At 48.1% G+C, this 17,188-nt stretch overlaps 1 protein-coding gene across 1 annotated transcript; it reads left to right on the top strand.

The window, feature by feature from the left end:
- The first annotated feature begins 612 nt into the window (after window positions 1–612).
- On the top strand, window positions 613–2,963 carry LOC119339958 (UDP-glycosyltransferase 83A1-like). Its single transcript, XM_037611864.1, has 3 exons — window positions 613–1,140; window positions 1,631–2,166; window positions 2,261–2,963. Exons 1-3 carry the CDS (start codon window positions 669–671, stop codon window positions 2,408–2,410), a joined length of 1,158 nt encoding a protein of 385 aa, XP_037467761.1. The 5' UTR covers window positions 613–668; the 3' UTR covers window positions 2,411–2,963.
- The last annotated feature ends 14,225 nt before the right edge of the window (window positions 2,964–17,188 follow it).

Genomic DNA, 17,188 nt, shown 5'->3' with positions numbered 1-17,188 from the left:
AGCCGTTGCGTTATCTCCCAGTACAAGCACACGTACCTAGCCGGCTGTTTGAATACTAGTGTTTCTGTTGCGTTTTTGTAGCTAGCTATCCCTTAACATCTGCGTGCATAACAGCCAAAGCTGAACAACCTCTCAATCATCATACAGACAATGGGGGAAAGCGAAAATTTCCCATGTCAGATTTTTGCCAACGCTGATGAAACAAAAGCAGTGTGTTCAAGTACTGCAGCCGCAGGTAACGAACAACTATGAGACCTCAGCTCAAACAGTTTGTACTTACACACATGGGTGCCTACTTCCTACGCAGATCCTTCTTTTCGATTGCTCTGTTTTTTAAAAAGAGGTCTGAGGTTCTTTTTTTTATACAAAGAAAAAACTGCAGTTTCGCCAACACTACAGTATTAAAATCACAGTTGTTAGAGGCAACCAAACAGGTCATTGTAAATATAACTGTGGTAATCTCAAAAACTGTAGTATTCTCAAAATACTTAAAAAATACTTTGCTATCAAACGGGGCTTAGCGTGGAACTGTCACTCACTCACTTCGCTGTAGGATGTACTTTACGGCATTGTTCCGATCGAAGCTGCGTCCGTAGCAGAGCGACTAGCTACCACACTTATCCAGAACTAGATCGGCACACGGCCGATCTCGCGGTCTCAGCTTCGGCATGGCCACGGCGGCGCCTCACGTCATGGTGTTGCCGCTCGCGGCGCAGGGCCACGTGACCCCGTTCATGGAGCTGTCGCACCGCCTCGTCGAGCACGGCCTCGAGGTCACCTTCGTCTGCACCGAGCCCACCCACGCGCTCGTCCTCGGCGCCCTGCGACTGCGGCAGGCCACCGTGGACGGGATCCACCTGGTCTCCATGCCGGACAGCCTGGCCGACGGCGACGACCGCCGGGACCTCGGCAAGGTCCTGGACGCGCTCGCCCGGTGCATGCCGGGCTACGTGGAGGAGCTCGTCAGGGAGAAGAAGGTAACGTGGCTCGTCGCCGACGCCAACCTGGGGTCCTTGTGCTTCGAGGCCGCCAAGAAGCTCGGCGTCAGGGTCGCATCCTTCTTCCCGGCGTCCGCGGCATGCCTTGGGACGTTGTCCAGGATCCCCCAGCTCATAGAGGATGGCTTCTTCGACGACAAAGGTACGAGAATCTCCCGAATTTTCTCAACGCTCAAACGAAAAAGAAAATTCAAGGCTGGATTTACCATTTGTTGTCTAAGCATCCAATGTCACAAAGATTAAAAAAAGATTAAGACCCTGTTTGGTTCATAAGTCTTAGAATTTTTTTAGGTTCAACTTATAAGTCTCAAGTCCTTAAAAAGTCCTTACCTGTTTGGTTCCTGGGACTCCCTATAAGACCATATTACAACTATAAGTCCCTATAAGTCCCTCCTTGAGAGTCTTATTTCATAAGTCCCAAATGCCCACTTTAAGTCCCTATAAGTCCCTTCTGTTTGGTTTAGATTGGACTTATATGGACTTTTTTAAGTCCCTAAACCAATAAGTCCCTGGAAACAAACACCCTCTAACATCGGAAATGGCAAGTTCGCATTTTTTCTTTTCTTTGAGGCAGCACGTCAGACTCAGATCAGAGGATAATATAATGTCTGAATCTGAATATATAAGTGCAGGCGTCCCGAAGCGACGAGAGGCGGTCGAGCTGGCCCCCGAGATGCCGCCGGTCTACACGTCGCACATGCTGTGGAGCGTCGACGGCGGGCCCGAGGTGCAGCACGTGGTCTTCCAGCTGGTGCGCCGGAACACCGAGGCGGCCAGCCTCGCCGACGTCGTCGTCTGCAACTCGTTCCTCGAAGCGGAGGCCACGGCGTTCGAGCTGTTCCCTGACATACTGCCCATCGGCCCGCTGCTCGCCGACCCAGGAAAGCCCGTGGGGCAGTTCCTGCCGGAGGACACGAGATGCCTCGGCTGGCTCGACGCGCATCCCGACAGCTCCGTCGTGTACGTGGCGTTCGGCACGTCCACCGTCTTCGAGCCCCGCCAGTTCCGGGAGCTCGCCGAGGGGCTGGAGCTCACCTGCCGGCCCTTCCTGTGGGTGGTGCGCCCGGACTTCACGTCCGGCGCCGTCATCAGCAAGGCGTGGTTCGACGAGTTCGAAGGCCGCGTCGCCGGCAAGGGCATGGTCGTCAGCTGGTGCTCCCAGCAGCAGGTGCGCGCAGTCGACATGGTCTTCACCATTGATTTCATTGTATAGTAAGTAGTAACTTCCATTTCATGATCCATCGTGATGTTCGTATTGCAAGGTTCTGGCGCACCGGGCCGTGGCGTGCTTCGTGTCCCACTGCGGATGGAACTCGACGATGGAAGGGGTGAGGAACGGCGTGCCCTTCCTGTGCTGGTCCAGACTGAAGGTCGACCAGTACACCAACCGGAGCTACATCTGCGACATCTGAAGGACCGGCTTGGCCGTGTCGCCTGGCGAAGATGGGGTCGTGACCAAGGAGGAGGTGAACACCAAGCTGGAACAGGTCATGGGTGACCATGGCATCGCAGAGAGGGCACGGATGCTCAGGGACGCAGCTCGCAGGAGTCTCGGCGAGGGCGGCTCCTCGTATGAGAATTTCAGGAGATTCATTAGCCTCCTAAAGGAGTGAGCTGTGTTTCAAATTAACTTTGCAGGTCAGGATGCTCGCTCCCAGTGATCTGATGTTGGTATCCCATTTTTGCTATCTCTAAGAGGAAGAAACGATGCCGCGACGTGGCTCTTGGTGGCGGGAGCCAAGCATCCAGGGAATGTACTCGCTAGGGAGTAGGGAGTAGCATAGTGTAGTACAGTACACATATGCCGATGCATCAACGCGCCAGAGCCGAAAATTTTTCTCTCCCCTAAAAAAAATCTCTCTCACGTAATTTTTTTTCTTTTTTAAAAAACCAGATGTGTTTTTGTAAGACAATGATTTGGGGAACCAGCTCAACCCTCTAGGGTGGCTTATATCATATATATATAATGGGTGTGTTACTATAGGTACAATATACGTACACAAATACAGAAGCTATATATAGTCTAACACCCTCCCTCAATGTTAGCCACTTTCTAAAGAACTGAGAAGGGTAAGACTGCGCCTACATGCCTCGAACTGTGGTAGAGGCAAAGGCTTAGTGAAGATGTCTGCAAGTTGATCCTTAGAAGAGATGAATTTGATCTGGAGTTGCTTCTGTGACACACGTTCCCGTACAAAGTGCTAGTCAACTTCAATATGTTTCGTTCGGGCATGAAATACCGAATTTGTAGAAAGGTATGTAGCACCGATGTTATCACACCAAAGGATAGGGGCTGTGGTTGAGACATACCCAACTCCGGAAGCAAAGACTGCATCCAGATAATCTCTGCATTAGCATTAGCCACAGCCTTATACTCAGCTTCAGTACTACTACGTGATACAGTAGCCTATTTCCGAGCACTCCAGGCGATCAAATTAGAACCAAAGAACACAGCATAACCCCCCGTGGATTGCCTTTCATCCGGGCTGCCAGCCCAATCCGCATCAGAGTAGGCCGAAAGAACCCGAGAGGAAGTCGGCCGAATATGCATCCCAAAAGACACCGTGAATTGGACATAACGCATGATGCGTTTAACAGCAGCCCAATGAGTGTCTCGGGGAGCTTGAAGATACTGACAAACCTTGTCGACAACATAAGAAATATCTGGTCTCGTGATCGTCAAGTACTGAAGCCCACCAACAATACTCCTGTACTCTGTGGCATCCGCAGAAGACAGAAGCTCACCATCAACAGCAGTGATCTTGTCGGTAGACGACACGGATGTGGTAGTCGGTTTACACTTAAGCATGCCAGCTCGCTGCAACAAATCCAAGGAGTACTTCTTCTATGTCAGAACAAGACCATCAGCACGAGAAGTAACCTCAACCCCAAGAAAGTAGTGAAGCTTCCCAAGATCTTTGACAGCAAAATCAGCACCAAGAGAGTGAACAAGAGCATCAGCAGCATACCGAGAGCAACTGACAAGAATAATATCATCCACATAGACCAAAAGATACATAGTGACTTCTGGCTTCTGTATAAGAAATAATGAGGAGTCAGCACTGGACGACACAAACCCATGAGCACGAAGGGCTGAGGCAAGATGGGCATGCCAGGCACGAGGAGCTTGCTTCAGACCATAGAGCGCTTTGGTGAGACGATAGATGTGACCAGGATGGTCAGGATCAGAAAAACCAGGCGGACGTCGCATATAAACCTCTTCCTCCAAGAAACCATGAAGAAAGGCATTATGCACATCAAGTTGACGAAGTGACCAACCGCGAGTAACAGCAAGAGAAATAAGAAGCCGAATGGTGGTAAGCTTGACGACGGGACTGAAGGTGTCCTCATAATCAAGACCATAGCGCTGCCGAAATCCTCTAGCAACAAGGCACGCTTTATAACGCTCTATAGATCCATCCGAATGCTTCTTCACTTTGAACACCCACTTGGAGTCAATAATATTAACCCGTGGTGGGGGAGGAACAAGATTCCATGTCTTGTTGCGAAGAAGAGCATGATACTCCTGCTCCATAGCCTCTCGCCAATGAGGAGTGCGCATGGCAGCCTGATATGAGCGGTGTTGGGGAAGGTTGCAGAAAATAAGAAATTTCCTATGGTTTCACCAAGATCAATCTATGAGTTCATCTATCAACAAGAGAGAGGAGTGCATCTACATACCCTTGTAGATCGAGCGGAAGCGTTCAAGGGAACGGGGTTGAGGGAGTCGTACTCGTCGTGATCCAAATCACCGGAGATCCTAGCGCCAAACGGACGGCACCTCCGCGTTCAACACACGTACGGTCAGCGTGACGTATCCTCCTTCTTGATCCAGCAAGGGGGAAGGAGAGGTTGATGAAGATCCAGCAGCACGACGGCATGGTGGTGGATGCAGCAGGGATCCCGGCATGGCTTCGCCAAGCGTCTGCAGGAGGGAGAGGTGTAGCAAGGGGGAAGGGAGGTGCCAAGTGCAAAGGTGCGGCTGCCCTCCCTCCCCTCCTCTTTATATAGGGACCCTTGGGGGGCGCCGGCCCTAGGAGATTGAATCTCCAAGGGGGGCGGCGGCCAAGGGGGGTGACTTGCCCCCCAAGGCAAGTGGAGGCGCCCCCTTCCCTAGGATTCCCAACCCTAGGCGCAGGGGGGCCAAGGGGGGGCACACCAGCCCACCAGGGATTGGTTCCCCTCCCACTTCAGACCATGGGGCCCTCCGGAATGGGTGGGCCCATCTGGTGGACCCCCGGGACCCTTCCAGTGGTCCTGTTACAATACCGGTGACCCCCGAAACTTTCCCGATGGCCAAAACTTGACTTCCCATATATAATTCTTTACCTCCGGACCATTCCAGAACTCCTCGTCATGTCCGGGATCTCATCCAGGACTCCGAACAACTTTCGGTTTGCTGCATACTAATATCTCTACAACCCTAGTGTCACTGAACCTTAAGTGTGTAGATCCTACGGGTTCGGGAGACACGTAGACATGACCGAGACGGCTCTCCGGTCAATAACCAATAGCGGGATCTGGATAACCATGTTGGCTCCTACATGCTCCTCGATGATCTCATCAGATGAACCACGATGTCGAGGATTCAAGCAACCCCGTATACAATTCCCTTTGTCAATCGGTATGTTACTTGCCCGAGATTCGATCGTCGGTATCCCAATACCTCGTTCACTCTCATTACCGGCAAGTCACTTTACTCGTACTTTAATGCATGATCCCGTGACCAGACTTGGTCACTTTGAGCTCATTATGATGATGCATTACCGAGTGGGCCCAGAGATACCTCTTCGTCATACGGAGTGACAAATCCCAGTCTCGATCCGTGTCAACTCAACAGACACTTTCGGAGATACCCGTAGTATACCATTATAGTCACTCAGTTACGTTGTGACGTTTGGTACACCCAAAGCACTCCTACGGTATCCGGGAGTTACACGATCTCATGGTCTAAGGAAAAGATACTTGACATTGGAAAAGCTCTAGCAAACGAACTACACGATCTTGTGCTATGCTTAGGATTGGGTCTTATCCATCACATCATTCTCCTAATGATGTGATCCCGTTATCAATGACATCCAATGTCCATAGTCAGGAAACCATGACTATCTGTTGATCAACGAGCTAGTCAACTAGAGGCTCACTAGGGACATATTGTGGTCTATGTATTCACACATGTATTACGATTTCCGGATAACACAATTGTAGCATGAATAAAAGACAATTATCATGAACAAGGAAATATAATAATAATCCTTTTATTATTGCCTCTAGGGCATATTTCCAACAGTCTCCCACTCGCACTAGAGTCAATAATCTAGTTACATTGTGATGAATCGAACACCCATAGAGTTCTCGTGTTGATCATATTTTGCTCGCGGAAGAGGTTTAGTCAACGGATCTGCGACATTCAGATCCGTGTGTACTTTGCAAATATCTATGTCTCCATCTTGAACATTTTCACAGATGGAGTTGAAACGATGCTTGATGTGCCTGTTCTTCTTGTGAAACCTGGGCTCCTTGGCAAGGGCAATAGCTCCAGTGTTGTCACACAAGAGAGTGATCATCCCCGACGCATTGGGTATGACTCCTAGGTCGGTGATGAACTCCTTCATCCATATTGCTTCATGCGTTGCCTCCGAGGCTGCCATGTACTCCGCTTCACATGTAGATCCTGCCACAACGCTCTGCTTGCAACTACACCAGCTTACTGCTCCACGATTCAACATATACACGTATCCGGTTTGTGACTTAGAGTCATCCAGATCTGTGTCGAAGCTAGCATCGATGTAACCCTTTATGACGAGCTCTTCGTCACCTCCATAAACGAGAAACATGTCCTTTCTCCTTTTCAGGTACTTCAGGATATTCTGACCGATGTCCAGTGTTCCTTGTCGGGATTACTTTGGTACCTTCCTACCAAACTTACGGCAAGGTTTACATCAGGTCTGGTACACAGCATGGCATACATAATAGATCCTATGGCTGAGGCATAGGGGATGACACTCATCTCTTCTTTATCTTCTGCCGTGGTCGGGCATTGAGCCGAGCTCAATCTCACACCTTGCAATACAGGCAAGAACCCTTTCTTGGACTGATCTATATTGAACTTCTTTAATATCTTATCAAGGTATGTGCTTTGTGAAAGACCTATGAGGCGTCTCAGTCTATCCCTATAGATCTTGATGCCTAATATGTAAGCAGCTTCTCTAAGGTCCTTCATTGAAAAACACTTATTAAAATAGGCCTTTATGCTGTCCAAAAGTTCTATATCATTTCCCATCAGAAGTATGTCATCTGCATATAATATGAGAAATGCTACAGAGCTCCCACTCACTTTCTTGTAAATGCAGGCTTCTCCATAAGTCTGCATAAACCCAAACGCTTTGATCATCTCATCAAAGCAAATGTTCCAACTCCGAGATGCTTGCACCAGTCCATAAATGGATCGCTGGAGCTTGCATACCTTGTTAGCATTCTTAGGGTCGACAAAACCTTCCGGCTGCATCATATACATTTCTTCCTTAAGATAGCCGTTAAGGAATGTCGTTTTGACGTCCATATGCCATATCTCATAATCATAGTATGCGGCAATTGCTAATATGATTCGGATGGACTTCAGCTTCGCTGCGGGAGAGAAAGTCTCATCATAGTCAACCCCTTGAACTTGTCGATAACCCTTAGCGACAAGTCGAGCTTTATAGATGGTAACATTACCATCCGCGTCCGTCTTCTTCTTAAAGATCCATTTGTTTTCTATCGCTCACTGATCATCGGGCAAGTCTGTCAAAGTCCATACTTTGTTTTCATACATGGATTCTATCTCGGATTGCATGGCTTCAAGCCATTTGCTGGAATCTGGGCCCGCCATCACTTCTTCATAGTTCGAAGGTTCGCCGTTGTCTAACAACATGATTTCCAGGACAGGGTTGCCATACCACTCTGGCGTGGAACGTGTCCTTGTAGACCTAAGAAGTTCAGTAGCAACTTGATCCGAAGTACCTTGATCATCATCATTAATTTCCTCTCCAGTCGGTGTAGGCACCACAGGAACATTTTCCTGAGCTGCACTACTTTCCGGTTCAAGAGGTAGTACTTCATCGAGTTCTACTTTCCTCCCACTTACTCCTTTCGAGAGAAACTCTTTTTCCAGAAAGGATCCGTTCTTGGCAACAAAGATCTTGCCTTCGGATCTAAGGTAGAAGGTATACCCAATGGTTTCCTTAGGGTATCCTATGAAGACGCATTTTCCCGACTTGGGTTCGAGCTTTTCAGGTTGAAGTTTCTTGACATAAGCATCGCATCCCCAAACTTTTAGAAATGACAGCTTAGGTTTCTTCCCAAACCATAATCCATACGGTGTCGTCTCAACGGATTTAGACAGAGCCCTATTTAAAGTGAATGTAGCTGTCTCTAGTGCGTATCCCCAAAATGATAGCGGTAAATTGGTAAGAGACATCATAGATCGCACCATATCCAATAGAGTGCGATTACGACATTCGGACACACCGTTACGCTGAGGTGTTCCAGGCGGCGTGAGTTGTGAAACGATTCCACATTTCCTTAAGTGCGTACCAAATTCGTGACTTAAATATTCTCCTCTACGATTTGAACGTAAGAAATTTATTTTTCAGTCACGTTGATTCTCTACTTCATTCTGAAATTCCTTGAACTTTTCAAAGGTCTCAGACTTGTGTTTCATCAAGTAGACATACCCATATCTACTCAAGTCATCAGTGAGAGTGAGAACATAACGATATCCTCCGCGAGCCTCAACACTCATTGGACCGCACACATTAGTATGTATGATTTCCAATAAGTTGGTTGCTCGCTCCATTGTTCCGGAGAACGGAGTCTTGGTCATTTTGCCCATGAGGCATGGCTCGCATGTGTCAAATGATTCATAATCAAGAGACTCTAAAAGTCCAGCAGCATGGAGCTTCTTCATGCGCTTGACACCAATGTGACCAAGACGGCAGTGCCACAAGTATGTGGGACTATCGTTATCAACTTTACATCTTTTGGTATTCACACTATGAATATGTGTAACATCACGTTCGAGATTCATTAAGAATAAACCATTGACCATCGAGGCATGACCATAAAACATATCTCTCATATAAATAGAACAACCATTATTCTCGGATTTAAATGAGTAGCCATCTCGTATTAAACGAGATCCAGATACAATGTTCATGCTCAAACTTGGCACTAAATAACAATTATTGAGGTTTAAAACTAATCCCGTAGGTAAATGTAGAGGTAGCATGCCGACGGCGATCACATCGACCTTGGAACCATTCCCGACACGCATCGTCACCTCGTCCTTCGCCAGTCTCCGCTTATTCCGCAGCTCCTGCTTTGAGTTACAAATATGAGCAACGGCACTGGTATCAAATACCCAGGAGCTACTACGAGCACTGGTAAGGTACACATTAATTACATGTATATCACATATACCTTTAGTGTTGCCGGCCTTCTTGTCCGCTAAGTATTTGGGACAGTTCCGCTTCCACTGACCCTTCCCTTTGCAATAAAAGCACTCAGTCTCAGGCTTGGGTCCATTCTTTGACTTCTTCCCGGCAACTGGCTTACCGGGCGCGGCAACATCCTTGCCGTCCTTCTTGAAGTTATTCTTACCCTTGCCTTTCTTGAACTTGGTGGTTTTATTGACCATCAACACTTGATGTTCCTTTTTGATTTCTACCTCTGCTGACTTCAGCATTGAAAATACTTCAGGAATAGTTTTCACCATCCCCTGCATATTGTAGTTCATCACAAAGCTCTTGTAGCTCGGTGGGAGCGAATGAAGGATTCTATCAATGACCGCCTCGTCCGAGAGGTTAATGTCCAGCTAGGACAGGCGGTTGTGCAACCCAGACATTTTGAGTATGTGCTCACTGACAGAACTATTTTCCTCCATCTTACAACTATTGAACTTGTCGGAGACTTCATATCTCTCGACCCGGGGGTGAGCTTGGAAAACCATTTTCAGCTCCCCAAACATCTCATATGCTCCGTGTTGCTCAAAACGCTTTTGGAGCCCCGGTTCTAAGCTGTAAAGCATGCCGCACTGAACGAGGGAGTAATCATCAACACGTGACTGCCAAGCGTTCATAACGTCTTGGTTCTCTGGGATGGGTGCTTCACCTAGCGGTACTTCTAGGACATATGCTTTCTTGGCAGCTATGAGGATGATCCTTAGGTTCCGGACCCAGTCCGTATAGTTGCTGCCATCATCTTTCAGCTTGGTTTTCTCTAGGAACGCGTTGAAGTTCATGTTGACATGAGCGTTGGCCATTTGATCTACAAGACATTTTTTGCAAAGATTTTAGACTAAGTTCATGATAATTAAGTTCATCTAATCAAATTATTTAATGAACTCCCACTCAGATTAGACATCCCTCTAGTCATCTAAGTGTTACATGATCCGAGTCGACTAGGCCGTGTCCGATCATCACGTGAGACGGACTAGTCATCATCGGTGAACATCTCCATGTTGATCATATCTTCCATACGACTCATGTTCGACCTTTCGGTCTCTGTGTTCCGAGGCCATGTCTGTACATGCTAGGCTCGTCAAGTTAACCTAAGTGTTTTGCATGTGTAAATCTGTCTTACACCCGTTGTATGTGAACGTTAGAATCTATCACACCCGATCATCACGTGGTGCTTCGAAACAACGAACTGTGGCAACGGCGCATAGTTAGGGGGAACACTTTCTTGAAATTATTATGAGGGATCATCTTATTTACTACCGTTGTTCTAAGTAAACAAGATGCAAAAACATGATAAACATCACATGCAATCAAATAGTAGTGACATGATATGGCCAATATCATATAGCTCCTTTGATCTCCATCTTCGGGGCTCCATGATCATCTTCGTCACCGGCATGACACCATGATCTCCATCATCATGATCTCCATCATCGTGTCTCCATGAAGTTGCTCTCCAACTATTACTTCTACTACTATAGCTAACGGTTTAGCAATAAAGTAAAGTAATTACATGGCGTTAAATCATTGACACGCAGGTCATACAATAATTAAGACAACTCCTATGGCTCCTGCCGGTTGTCATACTCATCGACATGCAAGTCGTGATTCCTATTACAAAACATGATCTTATACATCACAATATATCATTCATCATTCATCACAACTTTTGGCCATATCACATCACAAAGCAATTGCTGCAAAAACAAGTTAGACATCCTCTTATTGTTGTTGCATCTTTTACGTGGCTGCAATAGGGTTCTAGCAAGAACGTTTTCTTACCTACGAAAAAGCCACAACGTGATTTGTCAACTTCTATTTACCCTTCATAAGGACCCTTTTCATCGAATCCGCTCCAACTAAAGTGGGAGAGACAGACACCCGCTAGCCACCTTATGCAACTAGTGCATGTCAGTCGGTGGAACCTGTCTCACGTAAGCGTACGTGTAAGGTCGGTCCGGGCCACTTCATCCCACAATACCGCTGAAGCAAAATAAGACTAGTAGTGGCAAGAAAGTTGACAACATCTACGCCCACAACAGATTTGTGTTCTACTCGTGCAAAGAGAACTACGCATAGACCTAGCTCATGATGCCACTGTTGGGGAACGTTGCAGAAAATAAAAAATTTCCTACGGTTTCACCAAGATCAATCTATGAGTTCATCTAGCAACGAGAGAGAGGAGTGCATCTACATACCCTTGTAGATCGAGCGCAAGCGTTCAAGGGAACAGGGTTGAGGGAGTCGTACTCATTGTGATCCAAATTACCGGAGATCCTAGCGTCGAACAGACGACACCTCCACGTTCAACACACGTACGGTCAGCGTGACGTCTCCTCCTTCTTGATCCAGCAAGGGGGGAGGAGAGGTTGATGAAGATCCAGCAGCACAATGGCGTGGTGGTGGATGCAGCAGGGATCTCGGCATGGCTTCGCCAAGCATCTGCAGGAGGGAGAGGTGTAGCAAGGGGGAAGGGAGGCGCCAAGTGCAAAGGTGCGGCTGCCCTCCCTCCCCCCCTCTTTATATAGGGACCCTTGGGGGGGCGCCAGCCCTAGGAGATTGAATCTCCAAGTTGGGCGGCGGCCAAGGGGGTGCCTTGCCCCCCAAGGCAAGTGGAGGCGCCCCCTCCCCTAGGGTTCCCAACCCTAGGCGCAGGAGGGCCAAGGGGAGGCGCACCAGCCAACCAGGGGCTGGTTCCCCTCCCACTTCAGCCCATGGGGCCCTCCGGGATGGGTGGCCCCACCCGATGGACCCCTGGGACCCTTCCGGTGGTCCCGGTACAATACCGATGACCCCCGAAACTTTCCCGATGGCCGAAACTCGACTTCCCATATATAATTCTTTACCTCCGGACCATTCCGGAACTTCTCTTGACGTCCGGGGTCTCATCCGGGACTCCGAACAACTTTCGGTTTGCTGCATACTAATATCTCTACAACCCTAGCATCACCGAACCTTAAGTGTGTAGACCCTATGGGTTCGGGAGACGCGTAGACATGACCGAGACGGCTCTCCGGTCAATAACCAACAGCGGGATCTGGATACCCATGTTGGATCCTACATGCTCCTCGATGATCTCATCGGATGAACCACGATGTCGAGGATTCAAGCAACCTCGTATACAATTCCCTTTGTCAGTCGGTATGTTACTTGCCCGAGATTCGATCGTCGGTATCCCAATACCTCGTTCACTCTCATTACCGGCAAGTCACTTTACTCGTACTGTAATGCATGATCCCGTGACCAGACTTGGTCACTTTGAGCTCATTATGATGATGCATTACCAAGTGGGCCCAGAGATACCTCTCCATCATACGAAGTGACAAATCCCAGTCTCGATCCGTGTCAACTCAACAGACACTTTCGGAGATCCCCGTAGTATACCTTTATAGTCACCCAGTTACGTTGTGACGTTTGGTACACCCAAAGCACTCCTACGGTATCCGGGAGTTACACGATCTCATTGTCTAAGGAAAAGATACTTGACATTGGAAAAGCTCTAGCAAACGAACTACACGACCTTGTGCTATGCTTAGGATTGGGTCTTGTCCATCACTGGGTCATTGCCTAATGATGTGATCCCGTTATCAATGACATCCAATGTCCATAGTCAGGAAACCATGACTATCTGTTGATCAACGGGCTAGTCAACTAGAGGCTCACTAGGGACATATTGTGGTCTATGTATTCACACATGTATTATGATTTCCGGATAACACAATTATAGAATGAATAAAAGACAATTATCATGAACAAGGAAATATAATAATAATCCTTTTATTATTGCCTCTAGGGTATATTTCCAATAAGCGGGGCTTAGAAGACGGATCCGCAACAACAACAGCCAGACATGCCGCCAACCAAGCAATAGTACCATCATTACGTTCCTTTGGACTAAAAATGCCACTGCGACTGCGTGTATGTGGTCGTAACACAGGAGCCATCAAGGTCGAGGGAGCAGCCGGCGAGGGGCTGGGTGACGATGATGAAGAAGACTCAGCTGGCGAGAGGCTAGACGTGGAGAGCCCAGGCGATGATGAGCTAGGCGATGGAGCCAAGTCCGCCATCGGTCTAACCGGCGGAGCCATGGGCGATGCCAGCATAGCAGGCCGAACCACGGGCGATGCCGGCGTAGCGGGCCGAGCCGCGGGCGATGCCGGCGTAGCAGGCCGAGCCGCGGGCGATGCTGGCATAGCGGGCCAAGCCACGGGTGAGGCTGGCATAGCAGGCCGAGCCACTAGAGACGCGGGCGACGCTGGCGTACCGGTCCGACACGGGACGAGGCCGGCGCCACAGGCGCATCCGCCGATCGTGCATGGGCGCACAGATCGAGGCCATGCAACATCGCGTTGCGATCGACGTGCATATCATAGAGCGGCGGAGATGATGATGGTGAGTCCTCCAAAAGCTCCAAACGAGCCCCACGTCTAGTTCCTGCACCACGGTTAGGCAATAACACAGGAGAGTATGCAACATCATCAAATTGGTCAGAGGCAAGAGAGGATGAATGCATGGACGGAGAGGCATCTGTGGAGACAAGTAGGTTGGCAAACGGAAAAACAAGCTCATCAAACACGACATCCCGAGAAATGTAGACACGATTAGTGAGAACATGAAGACATTTGTAATCTTTATGAAGGGAACTATAGCCAAGGAAGACACACTTTTTGGACCTAAATTCCAGCTTGCGTTTGTTATAGGGTTGAATATGCGGCCAGCAAGCACACCCAAATACTTTAAAGAAAGTGTAGTCAGGTTGTTCATTAAGGAGAAGTTCAATGGGAGTCTTCATGCTGAGAACACGTGTGGGAGTACGATTGATAACAAAGCATGCATGCAATGGTAAAAGCATCACTCCAAAATCGGAAAGGAACCGACGCATGGGCCAAAAGAGTGAGACCAGTCTCGACAATATGATGATGCTTACGTTCGACAGAACCATTCTACTGATGAGTATGTGGACATGCTAAATAATGAGCAATCCCAAGCGACTGGAAGAAGGAGTTGAGGTTGTGATACTCACCACCCCAGTCCGACTGAACATGAACAATTTTATGCTTGAGAAGACGTTCAACATGTTTTTGAAACTGAACAACAATATCAAACACATCAGATTTACGCTTAATAAGATAGAGCCAAGTAAAGCGACTGTAATCATCCACAAAACTAATATAATAGTTATGACCACTGACAGAAGTTTGGGCAGGGCCCCATACATCCGAAAAAACAAGTTCTAAACAATGTTTCACCTCACAACTAGACTCTGAAAAAGGAAGTTGATGACTCTTCCCCTGCTGACAAGCATCACACACTGCTAGATCATTATTGCTAGAGACACTAGGAAGCTCATGAAGACGCAAAACATGACGAACAATAGGTGTGGCAGGATGACCAAGACGAGCATGCCACTGTGACGACGAGACGTGAACTCCACTAAAAACCCGAGAGACTCCAGGATGCTCCAGACGGTAAAGGCCCTGGTAGAGACGCCCACTAAGAAGAACGTCCCTCGTGTCCCGATCCTTAATAAAAAGATCAAACGGGAGAAATTCACAAAACATATTATTGTCATAAGTGAGTTTAGGAACTGAAAGGAGATTACGTGTCATAGATGGTACTCTAAGAACATCACGAAGCTGAAGCCTCCTAGTGGCATGACTAGTAAGAAGGGATGCTTGACCAATATGCGAGATGTGCATACCTGCTCTGTTGGCGGTGTGGATATTATCGGAGCCGTGATAGGGCTCGCGAGGATGAAGCTTCCCCATCTCATTCGTCAGATACTCCATCGCCCCAGAGTGCATGTACCAGTGTGGATCAATGGAGTAGGACTGAGTATGGCCCTGAGGCTTCTGTGGCACCGGGCGGTCGGCCATGGCCACCTGTCACGCAGTGTTGCGCATGTACTTGTAGTCATTGCCGAGACCGAGGAAACTCTTCTGAAAACGGCGATGGCACTTGGAGGCCCAATGCCTGTCAAGACCACAAAGCTGGCAGACCCGCCGACCCCCATCACCAGGTAGAGTCAGAGTGGGGGTGGACGAGGCCAGAGGCAGCGACGCGGGCCCCTTGCCCGAGGCGGAGGACTGAGCACCGCTGGAGGGGCGACCACCTCTGTAGGCCGCGTTGGCGGAGGAGGAGCCGCGGCTGCGGTTGGCACGACGCGCCTCAACGCACTGCTTAGTGAAGAGAAGTCGAGAGTAGACCTCATGCGCCATCATGGGGGTAGTGTTTCCGCGCTCATTAATGATTTCAACCAAACCATCATACTCTTCGTCGAGGCCGTTGACAATGAAGGAGTTGAACTCAGAGTCGGTAAGCGGCTGTCCAATGGATGCCAGTGTGTCAACATGAGCCTTGACCTTGTTGTAGAACTCTGTTACCGTGGTATCAAGTTTCTCACAGGCGCCAAGCTCGCGGCGGAGGGCACTAACACGGGCTTGGGACTATGACGCAAAAGAGCGCTCAAGGATGGTCCAAGCCTCATGGGAAGTCTTTGCAAAGACGATGAGCCCGGCAACGGCCGGAGTGAGCGAATCCTGGATGGTGTGTCGGGTTGTAAACCGGACGGTTCACGCTGTCCACCAGCGCAGGAGGGCAAGGAAAAGTGTCATCGACATAGCCAAGCAGATAGTGGCTCCCAAGGAGCAGAAGAACCTGCGCACGCCAGAAAATATAATTGTCGGACGAGAGATTGACGGTGATGAAGGAAATATGCCCTAGAGGCAATAATAAAGTTATTATTTATTTCCTCATATCATGATAAATGTTTATTATTCATGCTAGAATTGTATTAACCGAAAACATGATACATGTGTGAATACATAGACAAACATAACGTCACTAGTATGCCTCTACTTAACTAGCTCATTAATCAAACATGGTTATGTTTCCTAACCATAGACATGTGTTGTCATTTGATTAAAGAGATCACATCATTAGGAGAATGATGTGATTGACATGACCCATTCCATTAGCCTAGCACTTGATCGTTTAGTATGTTGCTATTGCTTTCTTCATGACTTATACATGTTCCTGTAACTATGAGATTATGCAACTCCCGTTTATCGGAGGAACACTTTGTGTGCTACCAAACGTCACAACATAACTGGGTGATTATAAAGGAGCTCTACAGGTGTCTCCAAAGCTACATGTTAGGTTGGCGTATTTCGAGATTAGGTTTTGTCACTCCGGTTGTCGGAGAGGTATCTCTAGGCCCTCTCGGTAATGCACATCACTATAAGCCTTGCAAGCAATGTAGCTAATGAGTTAGTTACGGAATGATGCATTATGTAACGAGTAAAGAGACTTGCCGGTAATGAGATTGAACTAGGTATTAGATACCGACGATCGAATCTCGGGCAAGTAACATGCCGATGAAAAAGGGAACAACGTATGTTGTTATGCGGTTTGACCGATAAAGATCTTCGTAGAATATGTAGGAGCCAATATGAGCATCCAGGTTCCGCTATTGGTTATTGACCGAGAATAGTTCTAGGTCATGTCTACATAGTTCTCGAACCCATAGGGTCCGCACGCTTAACGTTACGATGACAGTTTTATTATGAGTTTATATGTTTTGATGTACCGAAGGTTATTCGGAGTCCCGGATGTGATCCCAGACATGACGAGGAGTCTCAAAATGGTCGAGACATAAAGATTGATATATTGCAAGTCTATATTTGGATATCG

This window comes from Triticum dicoccoides, chromosome 7B, assembly GCF_002162155.2.
Source record: "Triticum dicoccoides isolate Atlit2015 ecotype Zavitan chromosome 7B, WEW_v2.0, whole genome shotgun sequence".
Classification (NCBI taxonomy): Eukaryota; Viridiplantae; Streptophyta; class Magnoliopsida; order Poales; family Poaceae; genus Triticum; species Triticum dicoccoides.
Note: the sequence above shows the minus strand (reverse complement) of the source record. Positions and strands in the feature narration are given on the sequence as shown.

Bases quoted from the DNA above. Each gene is read 5' to 3' on its own strand.
- LOC119339958 (XM_037611864.1), top strand. From the start codon at position 669: ATGGCCACGGCGGCGCCTCACGTCATGGTGTTGCCGCTCGCGGCGCAG. The intron at 1,141-1,630 runs GTACGAGAATCT...ATATAAGTGCAG, and splicing joins TGGCTTCTTCGACGACAAAG to GCGTCCCGAAGCGACGAGAG. The intron at 2,167-2,260 runs GTGCGCGCAGTC...TCGTATTGCAAG, and splicing joins GCTGGTGCTCCCAGCAGCAG to GTTCTGGCGCACCGGGCCGT.